Source organism: Elgaria multicarinata, chromosome 10 (genome assembly GCF_023053635.1).
Source record: "Elgaria multicarinata webbii isolate HBS135686 ecotype San Diego chromosome 10, rElgMul1.1.pri, whole genome shotgun sequence".
NCBI lineage: Eukaryota > Metazoa > Chordata > Lepidosauria > Squamata > Anguidae > Elgaria > Elgaria multicarinata.
In genome coordinates, this window is record NC_086180.1 from 29,236,660 (window position 1) to 29,257,246 (window position 20,587).

A 20,587-nucleotide genomic window follows, 5' to 3' on the forward strand; every position below is an offset into this window, starting at 1 on the left:
AAGGCTAAGAGTAGTTTTGTTGACTCACCAGTGTGGAATTTGAGAGTGAAAGGAAAATGTTGTGACACTTCAATATTAACAGTTTTGCAGAAATAGGAAACATTTACTGTCAAATGGAAATGTAGACAATGCTTCTTTCAAAAGCAGCTGCATATACTTACTTTCTTCAGAGAGTTCTTGACTAGACATTCTTGCCAATGTCTAGTCAATGCATTTGTCTTGCTAACACCTTTTGAAAATGTTCACAAGGAGCTGCCATCAGTTTCATGGAAGATGTCTGGATGACAGTAGAATTAATAGCTATTCTTGTTACAGGATAAGCACAAAACCGAGAATTTAAAATGGCAAAATACATTGTGAAGGAAAAGATCTCCCCACATTTAAGATTTTTTATCAAAGCTTGTTAAATATATTGAGGCACAAGTTTAAAATGAAATGGGCAGCGGATAAATTGTAAAGAATTTTTTGTTCCAGAGTATATAAGTAATGACTACATACGTTGCATAGAAAGGTTACGTATTCATACCATCTTGGTCAGTATTGTCTATACTCACTGCAGCATTTCTCTAGGATTTCGGACAGGAGTCTTACCCAGCCCTATTTGAAGATGCCAGACATTGAACCTAGGACATTCTGTGTGCAATGCATGTGCTAATTGTTGTATTGTTTCTTATATAAGATCTCACCCATTCTCCAAGAAACTAAACAACTAGTGACGTCCTTGAGGGAAAATTAGTCTGAAGTTTCTCAGATTTGCTGCTGGCAGCAAGAATGAGTAGCTCAAAGGATCCCCTCCCCAAATTTATTTATTTATTTATTTATTTATTACATTTTTATACCGCCCAATAGCCGAAGCTCTCTGGGCGGTTCACAAAAATTAAAACCACAGTAAAACACCCAACAGTTTAAAACACAATTACGAAATACAGTATAAAAAGCGCAACCAGGATAAAACCACACAGCAAAGTTGATATAAGATTAAAATACAGAGTTAAAACAGTAAAATTTAAATTTAAGTTAAAATTAAGTGTTAAAATACTGAGTGAATAAAAAGGTCTTCAGCTGGCTACGAAAGAAGTACAGTGTAGGCGCCAGGCGGACCTCTCTGGGGAGCTCGTTCCACAACCGGGGTGCCACAGCGGAGAAAGCCCTCCTCCTAGTAGCCACCTGCCTCACTTCCTTTGGCAGGGGCTCACGGAGAAGGGCCCCTGTAGATGATCTTAAGGTCCGGGTAGGTACATATGGGAGGAGGCGTTCCTTCAGATAACCTGGCCCCAAACCGTTTAGGGCTTTAAATGTCAATACCAGCACTTTGAATTGGGCCCGGACCTGGACTGGCAGCCAATGAAGTTGTAAAAGGACTGGCGTAATGTGATCTCGCCGGCCAGTCCCTTTTAATAACCTTGCTGCCCTGTTTTGCACCAGTTGAAGTTTCCGGACCGTTTTCAAAGGCAGCCCCACGTATAACGCATTGCAGTAATCCAAACGAGAGGTTATCAGAGCATGGATAACTGTAGCTAAGCTATCTCTGTCCAGATAAGGGCGCAGCTGGTATATCAGCCTGAGCTGATAAAAGGTGCTCTTTGCCACTGAGTTCACCTGTGCCTCAAGTGACAGTTCTGGATCCAAGAGCACCCCCAAACTATGGACCCGATCCTTTAGGGGGAGTGCAACCCCGTCCAGGGCAGGGCAAACATCACCTCGCCGGACAGAAGAACCACCCGCTAACAGTACCTCCGTCTTGTCTGGATTGAGTTTCAGTTTATTAGCCCTCATCCAGTCCATTACCGTGCCCAGGCACTGGTTCAGAACAGCCACTGCCTCACCTGGGTTTGATGAAAAGGAAAGGTAGAGCTGGGTATCATCCGCATATTGATGACACCTCAGTCCACATCTCCGGATAACCTCCCCCAGCGGCTTCATGTATATGTTAAACAGCATAGGGGATAAGATAGAGCCCTGTGGAACCCCATGGCTTAGGTGCCACGGCACAGAGCAATAATCCCCCAGCACCACCTTCTGGAATCGGCCATCCAAGTAGGAGCGGAACCGCTGCAACACAGTACCTCCAACTCCCAGCTCAGACAACCTATCCAGAAGGTCTAGCACTATTATGAAAAGTTCAAGGAAGAAGAGCTAGGGAAATGGGATCAATAAATAGGAAGTATTTCTGTCTCATACTTGATACTATAGTGGGTAATGTCTGTTAGTGGCAAATGTTACACTAACACAATATTGTTAAAATTAAACACTGAGTACTTTTAAGAGAACTTCAGAGATGTAATACCGAAAACAATAATGAAAATTGCCACCCATCAAAACCGTGCATCTCAACATAAGTTCTGAATAGGGATTTATACTATCTGAATTCTGATGACATCATAAACACTGTCAACTGTGCTCTGAGTTACCTCAGATCACTTTTGAATACATGTGTACCACAGCCATTATGCAAACTGACAGGCATGAACTGGTTGTGATGGCAGCTAAAAGTGTCACTCAGGACATAGTATTATGCATAGGATTCTGAGCAAAGGTCATGTCAGGTCCGGCTAGAAGGAAAAAGGTAATAACAGGTCAGATCAGATGGAAAAGAAGGATTTTCCCTTTAATTTAAGGTTTTGGGGACTGTCTTTAATCTGGTTTTGATTGCCAGCCTAATGCATAGGCTGGCCTTCCTAAACCTGATGCCCTCCAGATGTGTTGGACTATAGCTCTCTTCAGTGCCAGCTCCAGGTTTCTGAGGGCCCTTGGGCAAGACACCCTAAATGCCCCCTCATTGATGAATTTACCTACTCACCACCATTGCCACTAGCTGCTATTGCTCCTTAGCCTCTTTCCTGTCATTGCTTACCACTTAACTTGCTTGACAAGCAGAGAGTCATTGACCAAGTAGGCAGTGGCATTTAGCGCTCGTCCTTCTCACCACCACTGTTGTCTGGGTCAGAGCAAGAGGCAGGTGAAAAGCAAAGTTGCAATGATAAAAGGGAGGAACAACTCCAGCGAACCCTGCTGAGATGTGGACTCTTAGGAGTCGCCCCACTGTGCTTACACTTGACGCCAGCCCTAGCTCTCATCATCCTCATCCATGCTGGCAGTGATTGGAGCTGTAGTCTGAAGTTCTGCTGTGCAGCTTGTGGTTTTTTCTTAGAATTCTCCTGCCCTTCCAACCCCCAAGAAAATGCTTTCGTCTTTTATTAGTTGTTTGCAGAAATATATGCAACAGTTTCAGTGCCAAAGGCAGCATCCATATGGTCAACCCAACTTCTTGTATTCCCTTAAAATCGCAAAGAAACCAGTACCTGGATTGATGACTTACAGGTGTTTTGCTATAAGTGTTAAGCATATGTGGTATATTTTATTAGACATTGCCCAACCATGACTCCCCACCCCCTTTTATTACCCTTAATTATTATTATTTTAATTTAAAGGAAAAAAACTATGCCCTTTCTAGGTCTGAGGCAAGAATACAAAGAGAAAAGTACAACCAGTAATACAGTTGCAACCTGGAAAAAAATTAAAGCATGGACCCTCCTAGCCTTTGGTGACATCATAGAGATCTATCTGGGGTTGCAAGGTGGGAAATGAGTTTTATCACACCAGCGTTATACTGTACAATCACTGCGAATTGCGTGCAAAGGATTCCAAAGTTTTTCATTTTATAATCTGCTTTTATTGTGAAGTACTCTGAAGTTTTCCAGTTTATAATCTGCTTCGACTGTGAAGTACTCTCATGCATCCTGCTTTAATTGTGCTTCAAAGGCAAAAGACCCAACCTATTTTGGTACTGCTTTTGGAGTGAATCATTTGTTGTTTTCTGAGCGGCCACTGGGGGCGCAGGAGCAGGATTTGATAGGTTTAAAGAAAAATTAAACAAATGCTTACATCTGCGTACGTTTTAAAGATAAAGACATCAAAATTGGCACAGCAATAGGCACATTAAGGAGAGCTTTAAGCATACCAAATTTGAATCGGATTGGGGCATCAGTTGATTTTTAATGATTTTTTACGTTTCCCCCCCTTAAACCCATTTCCTGGTATGGAAAGGGTCTTAGGAGCGCTGCCGCCCGGGGTGTGATTTAGTTAGCAACGACAACAATGACAGCTGAACACTGTAGGGGATAATTTGAGGGAAACAGGTACGTGGGTCGAAGCTATATAAGTATTTTAAGTAAACGTGGGGGAAGTCTGATGCTATTTTTGTTATGTTCAGTGTTTAAAATTGCTTGATCACTAGTTTGAAATAGATAAGTACATAAAAATTCCCTGCCTGAACCTATTTGTTCATTTATATACCAATTTCATACCAGTGCACTCAGGGTAATTTAAAAGAATGGCACAAACGAAGAGGCATGATGCAAAAAAGGGAGTTGGGCAGAAACAGGAAAATAAACAAAATAAGTGCTAGCTCTTACATAACGTTAACTTGCTGCTTATAATGAGTCATGACCAGGTGGAATGACCAGTAAGATGGGTATTTCTGAGACAGGGGGAACTAGATAGCAGTTTGTCCTAGTCATGATCCATCTTGCCTCTCCCTCTGATGTGTTCCTGCAGAATTATCTGCACTGACTTTTTGCTGAAAGCCCTTGTGTGGGTTGGGGAAGACAGAGTTGCTTTTTCTAACTAGTGTGTCTTTCTGGATTGCTTACAACTTCAGTCATTCATAATATTGGGCATATGTAAACTCTGAACGTCTAGCAGCTTTTCCATGCAGTGTTAAAAGGCATTGTAAATCTAGTGTTGCAACAAACAAGTTAAAAAACAAAAGTCCATACCTGATATTCGCCTATGGCGATAAAAAATGTTGTCCATTAAGTGGTAGTGAGGGGAGAGAAACCATAAGGAAGGGATATGCTTGTTTTTTTGCTACAGGAAATATCCAGTTCTTAAATAAAGAGCAGCAAATCGAGAGATGAAAACCCCTTTAACATAGTGTTTATACTTGCTTCCTGTCACACAAAATGAATAACAAAAGTGTTGTGCCAATAGTAACAATGTAACTCTATCCTTGTTTGAATTCAGTTTTGTGGGTGTGTACATTTGTATGAGTGTATATTCAAAGAGCTAAAACTGTAAAGCCTCTTAACTTTAAAATGTGTTTGTGTTTCTTTGTGCCTCTGTGTTTGAGGAAATGTGTATTCATTCTAAGGGAACAAGTTTCCTCCTTTAGGAACAAATTACAATTAGTTATAAACTCTTATATAACAACTGTTAATACACAACTATGCCAGATTTCTAGGTCACTTGACAACGTCCCATGGCAATAATAATTATAAATGACACATTCTAAAAATAGTTGAGTCACTTCTTCTGAGTGAGCATGTGACTGATGGCACCTTTTCTGTTTGCTGGCTGTTGATTCACACTTTTTAGCTGAGTTAAATGAAAGTATATATTACTTAGCACACACTCCTCCCTTTTAATGCCTATGACTAATGTCACTCTTCCTATTTTTCAATTGAGTATTACTGAAGCCATGACCACTAACTACGGCCAAGTTTTTGTGCCCATTTTAAAGTGGAATTCTTAAAGCTATAAGAATTTAATTTTTACTGAACTCGGCTTTAAGATTCCAAATAGGTTTTTTTCGCGGGTGGCGGGTCTTGAAACATTGCTAGGCATGACAATCTGGAGCAGGTAGCATGCAAAAGTCTTCTGTTTGGATGTGAAGTTCTTCTAGCTTTGTATGTCTAATAATGGCACTCAGAATCTCCGTTCAAGTAATTTCTGTGTTTGGGATGGCCTTCTTTCAAGAACAAGTTCAAGTTCAGGAGACCACCACTATAGTTGTTGGAATTATAATGACAAGTCCTATACTGTACTAAAATTTTTTTAACTATGCAATGATATTACAAACATGTCAATAATAACTGAAGATCTGAACTGAATATTGAGTTGAGGTAAAATACAAGAGATGGACATCTTAAAAGAAATCCTACCCAATTTACTGATTTGCAGGTAGCTACTCTCATTCCTAGAATGGCTATTTACATATCACCAAAAAGAGGAAATGCATCATCAAAACCAGAAGACAAAAGAGGATTCCAATTTGCATATCCTAAATTGGTATGTATAAATTCAAATTTAGCAATGATTACTATAATCTAAATAAAAATACAATGCATCTCAAGAGTGGTGAAGGCTGCCAGGTGCCCTATGTATCTGATCAGTCTGCTGTCCAGGTACTAACCCTTGATGGGCAACTTCAAGGGCCCTGCTTTCCCTTCTTAGGGTTGTTCTTAAATTTTAAATTAGACTTGGACTGGGAAGCCCATCAAACAGAGGACACCTTCAGTTAGAGGACTGTGCTCTGACAATAGAGGACTGTAAAGTAGAATAGTTGGCCATCCTACCACCCTACCAGACAATTCCTGTGTGACTAACCGAGACACTTAGCATTTTTATCCTGCTCCTCAGCCAACAAGGGTCCCAGAACGGCTTACATAATGTCAATAAAGAATAATATGTCATTAAAATGGTCATCTATTTAAAGAAGTGGTGATGATGACAATTTTCTTCTTCCTGCTCAGATAGCAGGTTCTTCTAATGGCCTTTCTGAGGGAAGGGAAGGCCTTGTTAGTCCTAGCTTGGTGAAGCTACATGGGATGGGGAAGGCAAAGGTGGCAATTTGCCTCATTGGCCTCTACCTCATATCTCTTCACCCAAGAAATGAGATGTGCTCTAGATTTTTTTTTTTAACCTTTAATTTCTTAGTTTGAATTTGTCTGATGTCTGTCTTAGATTTTTCTCTTTTACCTTCCATGTTAAATCACAAATTTCAGTCCCACCCTAAATTTAGCCTATAATCTGCCCTCCCTATTCCAGGGTCCTAGTTTGGAGTCTGCTCCCCAACTCAGGATTCTTAATCCCGTGTCTCTGTGTGCTTGGTTTATAATGTAGCAGTTGCATTTGAAATTTTGGGATGTCAGCCCCTGTATTTTGCTCTTTCTCATTAAAAAAAGCAATGATTTGCCCAATGAGCATTACGTCTAACGTTTATAAATGACAGTGCCAAGCAAAGTGCTTGGTTTGAGGTAAGGTGCTCTCTGCTTTGATTTGATTGTACTCTCCTATGTCTTGAAAGCTATACTTGGAGATCAGTCGTTTGTCCTGAAATAGCCTATGGCCAAAGCAAAAGCATAATGCAATTGTGTTCTGGTTCTTTATGCCTGAGTGTCTTAAAAGAAAATGCCAGCTTTGTACATTGAGCCAACAGATATAAAGAGCCTTGCAAAAATCACTTTGTACAGTACAACACTAGGACATAACAAATCCACTTAATGGTGACTTTGTGTGATACCAGGAAAACTGCAGGTTGTGCTGCAGAGTTATGAAGGATGTGAAATGCATTATTCAATATTAAAACATGGGGATAAAACAGGTCCAAAGACGTATACTCCTGGACATAAGGGTTTCCTCTGTGAGTATAAATTCAGTTACTCCAGGAGTATACAGAATAATATTTTTTCCATGTTTTTAAAAATGGGTTAAACTGAACTATATTTGAGTTTAATAATAGGTATTTCTAGGTTTGATATCCTGGTTTGTAGTTTTGTTGTTTGGACGTCATGGAAAGTGACAGTTTAAGTAACCAGGAAATTTTGTTGAAGCCAGACGTGTGAGTGGAGGCGGAAAGGGGTGTGTTGTGGAAGGAACATATGGAGGCACATTTGTTTTATTGGACTGGGATTGTTACACTGAACCAAGCTGGAGAACTTTTAATTTAGAGGTTAAAAAAAAAATTAATTGGTAAGACATCAGTCTTGGTGTGTCACAGGTTTACTTGATTTTAAATGGTTATTGTAATAAAACACATCTAGCTTAAATATTAAAGTGTAACCAACTTGAGATGAAAGAAATTCTCTTCAAGATATTACTTGCACATCCTCTATTCATCACTTCTCCTTCTCAATACAACATTTCTTTCTTTGCAACTCTTCCCTTCTAAAACAGAATGAAATAGATGCCGTAGGGAAAGGGGAAAGGAGGCACCTAATTTCATCTTAAAATTAGCATTTTATTTCACAAGAAAGCCTAGCGACGCTGACTGAATTTCTACAGTTACTGCCAGATGAGGCTGTTGGTTTCCACTGAGCTGTTTTGGTTTCATTTAAAAAAAAAACAACATATTTTGTACTGCTGCAAATCCTGTGGTTTCCCGAGGCTTGCTGATATTTCCCTCTTGTGTGTGGATGGTACCATTTTGGCTATGTAAAGATTTGCATTCAGACAATGAATTTGTTATTGGTATGTAGGATACACATGTCACCATGACACACAACACTAATCTACCCATTAAAATGTTGCAAATTGGGGTATGGGCAGAAATTATCATGAAGCATTTACTTTGCATATTGAACGCGTATGTACTAACCAAAGACCCAATCGTAGACCTAGGGTTGTTAGGCTGTGCCACTACAAATTGCAGGTAACAGAATGCATCATGGAGCCTTTCGTCATATAAAAAGTTTTTGCATATTGAAAACTAAGTTTTATTGATTATTTTATTTATTAACTTATTTATTTGATTTGTACTCCCATATTTCTACCAAAAATGGCACTCAAAGCAGATAAAATTGGATACTTGATAAAAGCAGTAATAAGCAAATACATTAAAATGCAATTAAAACCACAACAACAACAGAGTAAAAACAGCATGCAGCTCAGAGACATGCTTGCTTATGCACCAAAGGCCCATTTGAATGAAGTGTTCTTCGCTTGCCTGCAGAAGAACAGCAGAGAAGAAGCAAATTTAGCCTCTAACAGCAAGGAGTTCCACAGCCAAGGAGTGGTCAGCCCTCTTCCACATTGCCACCAAATTATTATATTTATTTGTATCCCGCCTTTTGCCCAATACTGGGCCTCAAGGCTCCTTACAACATTTAAAACATATACATTTTAAACCTAGGAAAAGAAATGTACAAAAATTAAAATTTTAAAAAAATTAAAACATTAAACATTTAAAACACACAACAATTTTACAAGACCTTAACATAGATGGAGGTCCAGACTATTCTCCAAAGACCTGTCAGTACAAACCGTTTTTTGTCTGCTTCCGAAAGCACATCAAGGAGGGAGCCAGCGTAGCTTCCCCGGGAAGAGAGTTCCAAAGCACTGGAGCAGCCACCAAGAAGGCACTTACCCATGTTCCCACCAAGCGCACCTGTGAAGGTGGTGGGACTGAAAGAAGGGCGTCTCCAGAAGATCTCAAAGCACGGGCAGGCTCATAAGGGAGAATACAGTCTTTCAGATAACCTGGACCCAAGGCATATGCACCAAATGCACCTCTGAAAGTGGTGGTCTTGAATGAAAGGCCTTTCCCAAAGATCTTAACTGGGCAGGCTTGTATGGGAGAGTGCGAGCTTTCAGGTAGCCTAAAAATTACAAGGGGCAAAGGATTGTGCTTTGAAATACCACCTTTCTAAAATGCTGTGCAAATAATTTTCCTGATCATATATGTTAGAGATTGGAGATTAGGTAATTCTTCCAAAAAAAAAAAGGCATCTTAAAATTCAACTGGGTAGGCCTGCCAGAAGAGATCAGTCTTTATGGCTTTCTTAAATTCTGGAAGACTGTTAAGTTGATGAATTTCTCCTGGAAGCCATTCCACAAACTGGGAGCGGCAGAAGAAAAGGTCCTCTGAGTAATAGTTGTCAGCCTTGTTTTTGTTGGCTGGGGTAAATTCTTCCCAGAGGACCTGAGTGTGTGGGGTGGATTGTACGGGAGAAGGCGATCCCGCAGGTAGCCTGGACCCAAACCATGTAGGGCTGTAAAGGTGATAACCAACACTTTATACTTCACCTGGAAACTAATTGGCAGCCAGCGAAGAGATTTTAAGACTGGTGTAATGTGGTCACCCCTAGGTGTACCAGTGACCAACCTGGCTGCCATATTTTGAACTACCATATTTCTTCGATTGTAAGACGCCATTGATTGTAAGATGCACACTAATTTCAGTACCACCAACAGAAAAAAAGCTTTGATTCTAAGAATAATAATCGCACCCACGATTCTAAGACGCACCCCGTTTTTAGAGATGTTTATATGGGGGGAAAGTGTGTCTTAGAATCGAAGAAATATAGTAGTTAAAGTTTCTGGACTAGGCTATGTAGAGCGCACTGCAGAAGTTGAGCCTTGAAGTTACCAGCGCGTGCACTACCGTCTTTAGGTCTTCCAACTCTAGGAAGGGGTGCAGCTGGCGTATCAGCTGAAGCTGATAGTAGGGACTCCTGGCCATCGCATCTATCTGGGCTGTCAATTGGAGCGACGGATCCAGAAGCACCCCCAAGCTGTGAACACAGTCTTTCAAGGGGAGTGTAACCCCACCCAGAACTGGTTGACACACCTCCAAATCCAGGTTATGACCTTTGACAGCAAGCACCTCCTTCTTGTCTGAAGTAACTCCATTAATGTCTTTTTTCACAACAATCTGCTGCACAAGAACATTGTTGTGTATGTGCGTCCTTTAATATTTAAAATGCAGTTGGCTTTCATTCACGTGCTTCTTGTGGCTTTCACTGCCACGTTCTGCATGCAAAGCATGTGCTCTACAACTGAGCTACAGCCCCTCCCTGTCAGCATTTTGCCATCTTCACTGAGCAGCTGGCCTGTCATTACTTTTGTCCCCGTATTTTGAAAATATCTGAAGTAGCCTTTTCTTAGCATCCCTCACCAGCCTCTGCTCATTCTGAGCTTTAGCCTTCCTAACACCATTCCTGCAATTCCAGGCTATCTGCTTGTATACTTCCTTAGTGACCTGTCCCTCCTTCCACCTCCTGTATATGTCCATTTTTGTTTTCAGATCATTGCAAAGCTTTTTGTGTAGCCACATTGGCTTCTTCTGTTGCCTTTCACTGTTTAAATACATTATGATATACATAAAAATACTTACAGCACTACTCACAGGTTTTTCTAATCCTTGCATAATATATATGTTATTTCTCTGCTATATTTTAATCCTACCCTTCAGACAATTAATGACTCTGTCTGCATGATTAATATAAACCACCATGGATTATTTAAATTGTGGTACATGTGAGGTGCAATTTCCATAATCACTGGCCGAGTGTAGCTTGTCATTTTGTCCAAACCTTGGCAGCATGGCTTTGGGGGGGGCAGGGCAGGGGAACACTCTCCAGTAATCCTACAACAGCCCATGGCTTATTGGTGGGTTGTTTCCCCCACCAATAAGTCATGCTCATGCGTATTGGCCCATTATCTCCCAAAGTGTCTTGCACCAATAAAATAGAGATAGGCTGTGCTAATTGGTGTAGAAACTAAAAAGACAAGATACACAAGGGAAGGGGAGTAGAGGGGAAAGGTTGAGGAGGCTAAAACAAAGTGGTGATTTATATCCAGTTTGGGTCGGACTGAGCTTCCTTTGCTCGTGTTCTTGCATTGAATAGCAATTGGTAACTCTCATTTCTTTGGCTGATGGATGGGGCCAAAATATTCTTCCCCCTTGTTTCTCTAATCTGAAGGCAACAGGCAATTGGAGGAGCTGGATGTCTTTTCTGGCTGGGAGGGAGGAAGCAAACTTCCAGCAGCAGCTGCTTCTCTGGCCAATGGATGGGGTCAGACTAACTGTACAATGTCTTTTAGGTTTGGCTCCATTGTACAAATAGGTGTCAAATCATCACCTGTCTTTATTTTTATGACTGCTGCTCAATCAAGACACACTGTTCTCCTCTCCACCCCAGAAAAATCCCTACACCATAATTGCCCTCTCTAATACATGTTTGCATTTTATTCAAGTGTATTTGTATATGTGTTTGGTTTCTGTAGTTTGTCCCTTTTAAGGGACACTGAACAACGTCATTTTAATCAAGAGGGTTCTTAGCTGCCCTGAGCCTTAGGAATATGGAAAAGAATAAATCAAAATAAATTTTCGTTAATCAATATTTGACTCTCTTGAAGCAGTTTCTTTGAAGCTGGGTTGTCTTCAGTAGCACTGCATACATTGTGACACTAATTAAAATTCAAACCCGAAAATCCAAATTTTATAAGAACTATTATCTCTCTAAATAACCTGACTCATGTATGTTGATAACTAAGAACTAAAACAATTGGTTACAGTTACTGCTGAAAGAACATAAAAATCAGTACTTCATTAAGGATCTGAACCCCATCCGTTAAAATCCATATATGTTATATTTTTCATAACAAGTACTCCATATCTAGTTCACCTTTCTAATTACAATTAAACAGGAAACCCAATTTGGCTACTGATTCTTTCAGTCTATATAACTTTCCTTTGCAGGACCATCTAATTTGCATGTGGATTTCTTTTCTTTTTTCTTTTTTTTTTCAAATTTTATATCTTTAACTTTGATTGCAGAGGTCATGTTGATGGTCCTTGGAACGAAAATTTGCGATACCTTTTCCGGAGAACTGAAGTCATAACTGAAGAAGAAAGTGGGATCCACGGTTTCTTACTTCGTTGAAATACCAAAATTGCAGGAGACAGTCTTTTATGAAGAAGTAGAAGATATTTTTTAGAAATCAGACAGGAATTCATTAGTTCTGCCACACCTGTTAGGCCTGATGGATACCATAGAGACAGCAAAGCTTGAAGAGCACATGGAAGGCCAGAACACTGAAACTTCAAATGGTTATGCTCGACCCGCTCTCACTGTCAGCGAGGAAGACAAGAATGGCAGCAGCAAACCAAAAAGTTTATCCAACGGTTTGCGAAAAGGTGCTAAAAAGTATCCAGACTATGTACAGATTTCTATGCCCACTGAATCTAGAAACAAATTCCCTTTAGAGTGGTGGAAAACAGGCATTGCCTTTGTCTATGCTGTCTTCAATTTAATTCTAACGACTGTCATGATCACAGTGGTACATGAGAGGGTGCCTCCCAAGGAGCTCAGTCCTCCATTGCCAGATAAGTTTTTTGATTATATTGATCGCGTGGAATGGGCTTTTTCTGTATCAGAAATAAACGGAATTATACTATTTGGATTATGGATAATCCAGTGGCTTTTTCTCAGATACAAGTAAGTAGAGCTGTTTCTTTGCTTTTTCTTACTTAGAGAATTCACGGTGGTGCCTATTTTAAAATGCATCACATACAATGTTGTGGATTTGCATAAGAAATACGCTTGAAATGGTAGAACAAAGATTTCTGCAAACCTGCAGTGATGCAGTTATAGCAATAGAGAGTATTCTTATTACATAATGTTTCGCATTATCAGTTTTTCTGTTCATTTATTTATTTATTTATTAAAACATTTGTGTCCCACCTTATATCACAAGGATCTCAGGTCAGCATGCAGATAAAATCATACAAACAATATAAAACAAATATACACAGCTAAAAACAAATTAAACCATTAATAAGCTAAAACCAGTATAGAATTTAAAAACAGTAAAACCAGTTAAAACAATTAAAACTATGTACAGGCTTGGCAAATTTAGCCATCAAGGGCTTTATTAAAAAGCCATGTCTTAGCTTGACGCCAAAATGAAACCAGTGCCAGGCCAGTCAGGCTTCCAAGGGGATGGCATTCCATAGGTGGGGTGCCACAACAGAGAAAGTCCTCTCCCATGTCTCACCATAGTGTATGTCTCACCTTGGTGGGACGCAGAGGAGGGCTTCTCCAACAGATCTGAAGTTTCAGGCAGGCAGATATAGGGAGAGGTGCTCCCTCAAGTATCGAGGTCATTATCAACACCTTGAATTCCGATCGGAAGTGAATAGGCAGCCAGTGCAATTCCTTTAAGACCAGTGTTTTATGGTCTCTGTGAGATGTACTGGTCAACAGTCTAGCTGCTGCATTTTGCACTAGCTGCAACTTCAAAGTTGTCTTCAAGGGCACTAACTTATTTGCTAATAAAAGTAGTTGGAGTAGTTACACTTAAAGCAAGTTAATGCAACAGAAGTACAACCTATTTATTTACATGTAAAAAAAAGTGGTTTAGGCTGTAGTCCTATGCCTGCGGCCCTCCGGGATCTGCCCTGCAGCCCACGGGTGCCCTAGCCTCCTTCCACCCCAAATTCCCCTGCCAGCACCTGTACCATTTTTCCTATCGGGGCTTAAAATTGACTCCTTGCCATTCTAGCCAGCTAAATTTGGTGGTTTCAATCTGAAGAATAACATTAAGAGGGAAACCAGAGTATAGAGGGCTAGAATGAAACTCTAACCAACTGTTCCATGGTTTCTCTAAGGGAGATGCACAAGGTGGCTGCTCTAGTCTGCCAGATTTGGTGGTTTCCCTCAATAATGTTTATCAGAGAAAAATCACAGAGATTGGCAGGCTAGAGCAGCCCAATTATCCTAGCAAGGAATAGAAAGCCTTCCCTGTCCAGGGGGGAGAGGTTTAGCATCCTGATGCTGCCATGGAGGGAACGTAAGGTGTGTGTTGCGATCCCTGTTATGCACGCTTACCTGGGAGAAGGTCCTGTTAACTTGGTGGGACTTACATCTGAGTAGACATGTACAGGATTACACTTTTAACCTGAAATAAAGCTAGCACAATAAATAATTAAAATGTGCTACTGTCTGTCCCAGTTATGTGCTAAATGCTCATGAAGATAACATTTTTGTGGAGGGAGTAAAATATGATGAACCATGTACCTTCACAGTGAAGTAAGCAATGTTGTCTCACAAGGTTAGCCACTGGTCAGCATCAGCTTTTTCTCTGTGCAGTCGTAATCACGGGGTTGCTCCATGCACATAATTTTAGCATATTTAATCTAAGTCTGTGATAAGTGTGAATGTCGCAAATCTTGGAAATCCAAAATTCTATCATAAAGTGTTCCTGTATTTCCCCCCCCCCCCCATTGTCCTACTGGTCAGTATTGCATCATAAGAAGACTTCTTATGGATCAAACCAAAGGTCCATCTAATCCAGTGTGCTGTTTCATACAACAGCCAGTCAGATGCTTCTGGGAAGCTCACAAATATGATATGAAGGCATTAGCTCTTCCCCACTCTTCTAAAAGTAATAACCAGTACTTAACTCTTCCTCTGGAGCAGAGTGGTTCTTCAACTTCTTCATGAACCTTATTTTGCTATGCCTGTATTGAACAAATGCAGCATAGGGAGGGTGTAGCATCACATTTTTCAGGCATTACACCCTTTTTTTTTCACAGAGATGTACTTCTAGCAAAACACTACAAATATTCTCTATTCATTTTTTTTCCAGATCAATAGTAGGGCGAAGGTTCTTTTTTATACTGGGAACATTGTACCTCTACCGCTGCATTACAATGTATGTCACCACCCTACCTGTGCCTGGAATGCATTTTCAGTGTGCTCCAAAGGTAAATATTAGTGAATATAAATTATCTTTATTTTAGAAATGAATTGACTTGAAATGCTTCATCCACCCAGATATTTCCTTCAACTTGTGTTTTGTTTTTGTTTTTTTCCTTCCCCTCCTGACTTAATCCTAGCTAAATGGAGATTCTCAAGCTAAAGTTCAGCGGATTCTGCGACTAATTTCCGGTGGTGGACTGTCTATAACAGGTTCACACATCTTATGTGGAGATTTCCTGTTCAGCGGTCACACTGTCGTGCTAACCCTCACATACCTATTTATCAAAGAATGTAAGTTTTCAGTATTTATAAATCAGTAGTTTTTGTTAAATTGATAAAAAGAAGTTAGGAATGCTTCTCCAGTGATTTTATACCAGTTCCAGTGTTCCGTATGTATACTATAGTTTGATATGTGTATGTGAAGTTTAAGTAGAAGTTTCTGATTTCGGAGTAATGAAAACACCAGAAAGTGTGGATCAATTCTGGCATTTGGGCTACTGCATGGGAGCCTCTTAAAACTGTTCCATGTGGTATCTCTTAATGCATGGCAGCTTCCCCCCCCCCCCTGCCGATATTTTGGACTACAGCTCTCATTTTCCTTGAACATTGGTCATGATGGCTAGGACTGATGGGAGTTGTAATCAGAACTATATCGGGGGCACCAGTTGTAATCAAAACTATATGGATGGGGAAGGTTGCCATGCAAAAAGGGTGAGGATGATTGTAGTTTGAAGCCAGAGCAAGTACTCTTGTATTATTCTGAAGCTGAGTGCAAGATGCTGCACTGATCTCTTTGAACAGGCATTTTGCCAGTATAAAAGATGCTTCCTGTGTTCTCATCCCTGTTTATCAATATATTTAAGTTTCTGGCCAGAGATGACTGTACAAGCTTCCTTTCATCCACCCGCTTTGCCATTTATTTTTGGAATGAGTAATAAAACACAGTAGTACACTGACTATTATTTTTTGAATTATTTGCATAAACTGGGTGAAATAGCTAAAATACACACTGGGCAGTTATCCTTCAAAAAGGTAAAGGAAATGAATGTTCTGATCTAATTTTGCTATCTCCTTTCCTTCCTCAAATGCAATTATATTTTGTGTGCTACCATGCATAAGGGAATGGCACTTAAGTCATGGTCATGAATTATGGAAGGAAGGCAGGAATATAATCGTGGATGCCATTTACCCCCTTGGGTGATTAGATTGATCAACTGGATATATTTGACCTTATGCTTGCAGTACAATTTTAAATTCTCTTCCTGTGCAATCTTAAAATGTAGGGTTTAAATGTGGGAGGGGTGTTTCGTAACACTCCTTGTTTTTCCTGCTATTTCCCTTCTTTACTTTGCAAGATAATGATGCATATGTTTCATTATACAGCCACTAGATGGCGATGTGGTATAGCGGAATTGTGCAATTACAGACAGGTGTTGTCACAGTAAAAAAGTAATGCCAGACTTTCACCAATCTTTTAAAAAAATGGGAGAAAGATTAGAAAGCACAGGAGAGGCCTGGATGCTGATGAAATCGTGTAAAGAACCTACAGACTTCCATGGGTGACCAATCACAAGTGCATGATAAAAGCCTTGTGTAAAGATACCCAATGTATATGAACATACAAACGCCTTCTAGCCCAGTGCTATCTGCTCTCCAAGGGCAACAGCTCTCCAAAACCTCAGGCAGAGATCCTCTCTTATCAGGGAGTTCTTTTAACTGATTAAGGGATTGAATTTGAGATTTTCTGCATGCAAGAGGTGTGCTCTGCCATATCCCCCAGTTTGCACCAGTTTGTGCAGTATAACTCGTCAGTTATATGTCAGAAGCACAGTCCACTACCATTGTTGTGCAAATTGTGCAAGCTAGCTAAACTGTTCTCCTTCACATTTTGTCTTTCCACAAATGCTCCAAGAAATTTCTCCTGCTAAACTTCCAGTCTGGGCTCAAAGTACTTGACACCATGTTTCTGTGAATTAAGCACAGAAAGTCTATATATGTGTGTGTGTGTGTGTGTGCATACAGCAGAGATGCATATACATATTTGTATATACACCAATGAGTTCAAATTAAGTTGTGTCGCTTTTGCCACTCCAAATACTGTTCCTGTAGTCAACTTGCTTTGCATGTTCTTCTTTTTGGACAGATTCACCTCGTCACTTTTGGTGGTATCACTTGATCTGCTGGTGTATGAGTGTAGCTGGAATAATCTGCATCCTGGTAGGACATGAACATTACACTGTTGATGTCGTCATTGCTTATTATATCACCACAAGGCTCTTCTGGTGGTACCATGCAATGGCTAATGAAAAGGTGAGTAACAGGGATGCCAGCTTCAAAATTAATATTGGATGCTTGAGTTCTATAGTACTGTTCTGCAAAATCTGTCCAATGTCAGTCCTACTTAGAGTAGACACATTCATTTTTATGGGTCTACTTTAAGTATGATTAACATTGGATACCACCATAACGTTCTGAATTAGGCTAGAGTTTGGGGCATTTCTCATTTTTCTTTTGAAAGGTATCTACTCTTGGGAGTTGGATAGATCAACAGCTGGTTAAATACCAGTGTAATGCAGAAAAAGCAAGCCATGACATGGTCCATTTGAATTCAAAGGGATTAACAATCCAATCCCATGCATATATACTAAGGAGCAAGTCTTACTTATTTAAATGGACCTTATTCCTAAGTAAATTTGCATATGAGTTCTACCTTGAACATTTAACTGTACACGTTTGTTCATTGTTTTCAAAGAGGCATTCTTGCAACTAATTTTTCCTGTATTGCAGCCATAGTATCTTAGCTGCACTGTACACACCATCATGGAAATATTGGGACTGTATCTAACAGCGTCGTTCTGCAAACGCAAATAGCACTAGTGGAACCCTGCTGAATTTTTCCTATGTGCAAGCACTTGCTCATTATGCTTGTGCAACCATGCTTGTGCAAATGTAACTTTAGTTGGGTTCTCGTCTTGCACAGTTTGGAACCTAGTTTCCAGTAGTGCAACATCATTTGTGTTGGCAGAATGACATTGCCCAATATGTTGTGAGGGCAAAATTCAATAAAACGTCTTGGAAGGGAATTTTGTCTTTGACTACAGATTATTGCTTATAAAGCTGGAGCTACTTTCTCAAAGATAAAAATTCTGTATGTTATGATTGTTCCATATCCTAAATATTTGTGGAATGATATTCTGAGAAGCAGGTCTATGTTAAAATAATGCACTCTGTGTGCAATTTTAGTGGAACTAGAGTGTCAGGAAGTTATAAAAATTGTAGGTATTTTAATATTTAACTGGTTCTGCTTATGCTGATTCTCCAAGTCTACCAGATTTTTCTTTGCTAAATTATGAATTGGTTGAAGGTGAGAAGAGTGGCATTTTCACCATCTATATGGAATGTAGCTCTTAAATGTTGTAGGTAGTTGAAAAACAAAGCCATTTACAAAAGAAACACTGAGTGACCAGAGGGAACCTCATATATTTCTATATATGAAGTTAAGCAGGTCTGGGCCCATCCATTACCATGGTTTGGCTGCCTAGGAACCCTATGTATGGCACTCTAATCTCCTTGGAGGAAGGGGTAGTATGAGGGGTAATGAATACTACTTTGCCCAGTTTTAGTTTACTGAACTTTGTTTCAAAGAAAGTCATGAGAGAGAGAGAGAGAGAGAGAGAGAGAGAGTAAAATATGAAGTAGAGGGAGAAACTCAAGTGGAGCATCCTGTTTGACTAGTCATACCTCTGGTTTTCAGGCATTTGGGTCCATAAGGAAAAGTAAGACTATTTCTAGTGGCCTTTTTATATAGTCTAAACAGGATCTTAATATATATATTTTCCCCTCTTAATGCAGAACTTGAAAATCTCATCACAGACTAACTTTCTGTCTCGAGCATGGTGGTATCCAATATTCAATTTCTTTGAGAAGAATGTACAAGGCTCGGTTCCTTGTTGTTTCTCATGGCCAATATCTTGGCCCCCTAGCTGTTTCAAGTCTTCATGCAAAAAATATTCCCGAGTTCAGAAAACGGGAGAGGACAATGAAAAATCCACTTGAAGAAACTGAAGGCAAGAAAATGGATCAACTTGTTATTTTTACCAAAAACATTTGCGCTATAACCAAAGCTCTTAAGATGACTAGATTGTTAACAGAAAAATGGACCAAACTTTGTGCAGCTGCTCTGAGAAAAGACAATTGTAGACACACACAAAATAATTATTACCCTTGGTATGTTTTTCTAGTCATATTGTACAGTTCCTCCAACCCGCTCTTCAGTGCCAGTAGACACTGGTACTCAGCGACACTCTGGTGCCAACAGAATACTTCCTGAGGAGAAGAGGAGCCAGGATATTGGTTTCTTAATGAGATTAAGAGGTGCCAAAGAACACATCACACCATCTGTTGTTAAATATCACTTATCTGCAGAAGCACCGATACAAAATAGCAGCTTCAGACTTCTGGAGCTTGAGGATAGGAAACTATAAGAGGCGCAATACTGGTTTCTCTAGCTATATACAGAATAGCAGAAATTGGCAGACAGTGGTTTTATTATTCTCACTAGTGAAGGCAAGACCTGTGATACTTGACTGGTGAAACCAGAAGTGAGCCTTGATCTTTTTATACTCTCTTTTATGGGAATGAATATATTATGACCCTGTAATGCCACCACAGTTTCCATATACTCGATCCTCTATTGACTTTTACATTTTTTAAAAAATAAGTGGTCATTTTATATACGAAAATAAAAGCTATTTTACCTGATGATACTGTAAGTTAGAAATAATGTCTACTAACATCATCGGGGTTCTGCAAGAGGAAAACTAATTTATTGTTAAAATACATCTATGTAAGTCAAGAGAATTATTTACATTTCTGCTGGTCAGTTACCTTGCATGAATGTGGGGCATGTGTGCATAACATATTTTGAGTATATACACTCAAAATATGGAGGCTCTGCAGTCATACTCTGCAGTCACAGAATGTTGCCATTCCTTCAGGCAATGGGAAATCTGCTCCAGAGAGTTGAGGGACCTTTTGGAACAGAATGAGAGGTAGTAAAGGAGACTGCAGAATCACCAAAAATTGCATCTTGCCCTGTACTGCTAACAGGAGCCACAGAGGCATCAACGATCTGGGATCTGTCGGTGAAGTGGAGGGACACTTAACTGGATACAACCCATTCAAAATTATGGAACAGGAGATGGTCCCCATTCAGTGGTCTACGTGTATTTTCAATCGATGCTTGAAGGATTATCAACATTCTCTTGTGATTGTTGCTGTAACACATGCCCATACATTTTCACATGAATTAGCAAATAATA

The 20,587-nt window shown here is 39.9% G+C and overlaps 1 protein-coding gene across 1 annotated transcript in view; it reads left to right on the top strand.

The window, feature by feature from the left end:
• Window positions 1-20,268, top strand: part of SGMS2 (sphingomyelin synthase 2) — a 36,620-nt gene extending 16,352 nt beyond the window's left edge. The window contains exons 2-6 of the mRNA XM_063135725.1: window positions 12,341-13,001; window positions 15,154-15,271; window positions 15,404-15,557; window positions 17,410-17,576; window positions 19,119-20,268. Coding sequence (XP_062991795.1) covers window positions 12,547-13,001; window positions 15,154-15,271; window positions 15,404-15,557; window positions 17,410-17,576; window positions 19,119-19,322 — 1,098 coding nt within the window. The 5' untranslated portion in view covers window positions 12,341-12,546 and the 3' untranslated portion in view covers window positions 19,323-20,268. The remainder of the gene's footprint in view (window positions 1-12,340; window positions 13,002-15,153; window positions 15,272-15,403; window positions 15,558-17,409; window positions 17,577-19,118) is intronic.
• The last annotated feature ends 319 nt before the right edge of the window (window positions 20,269-20,587 follow it).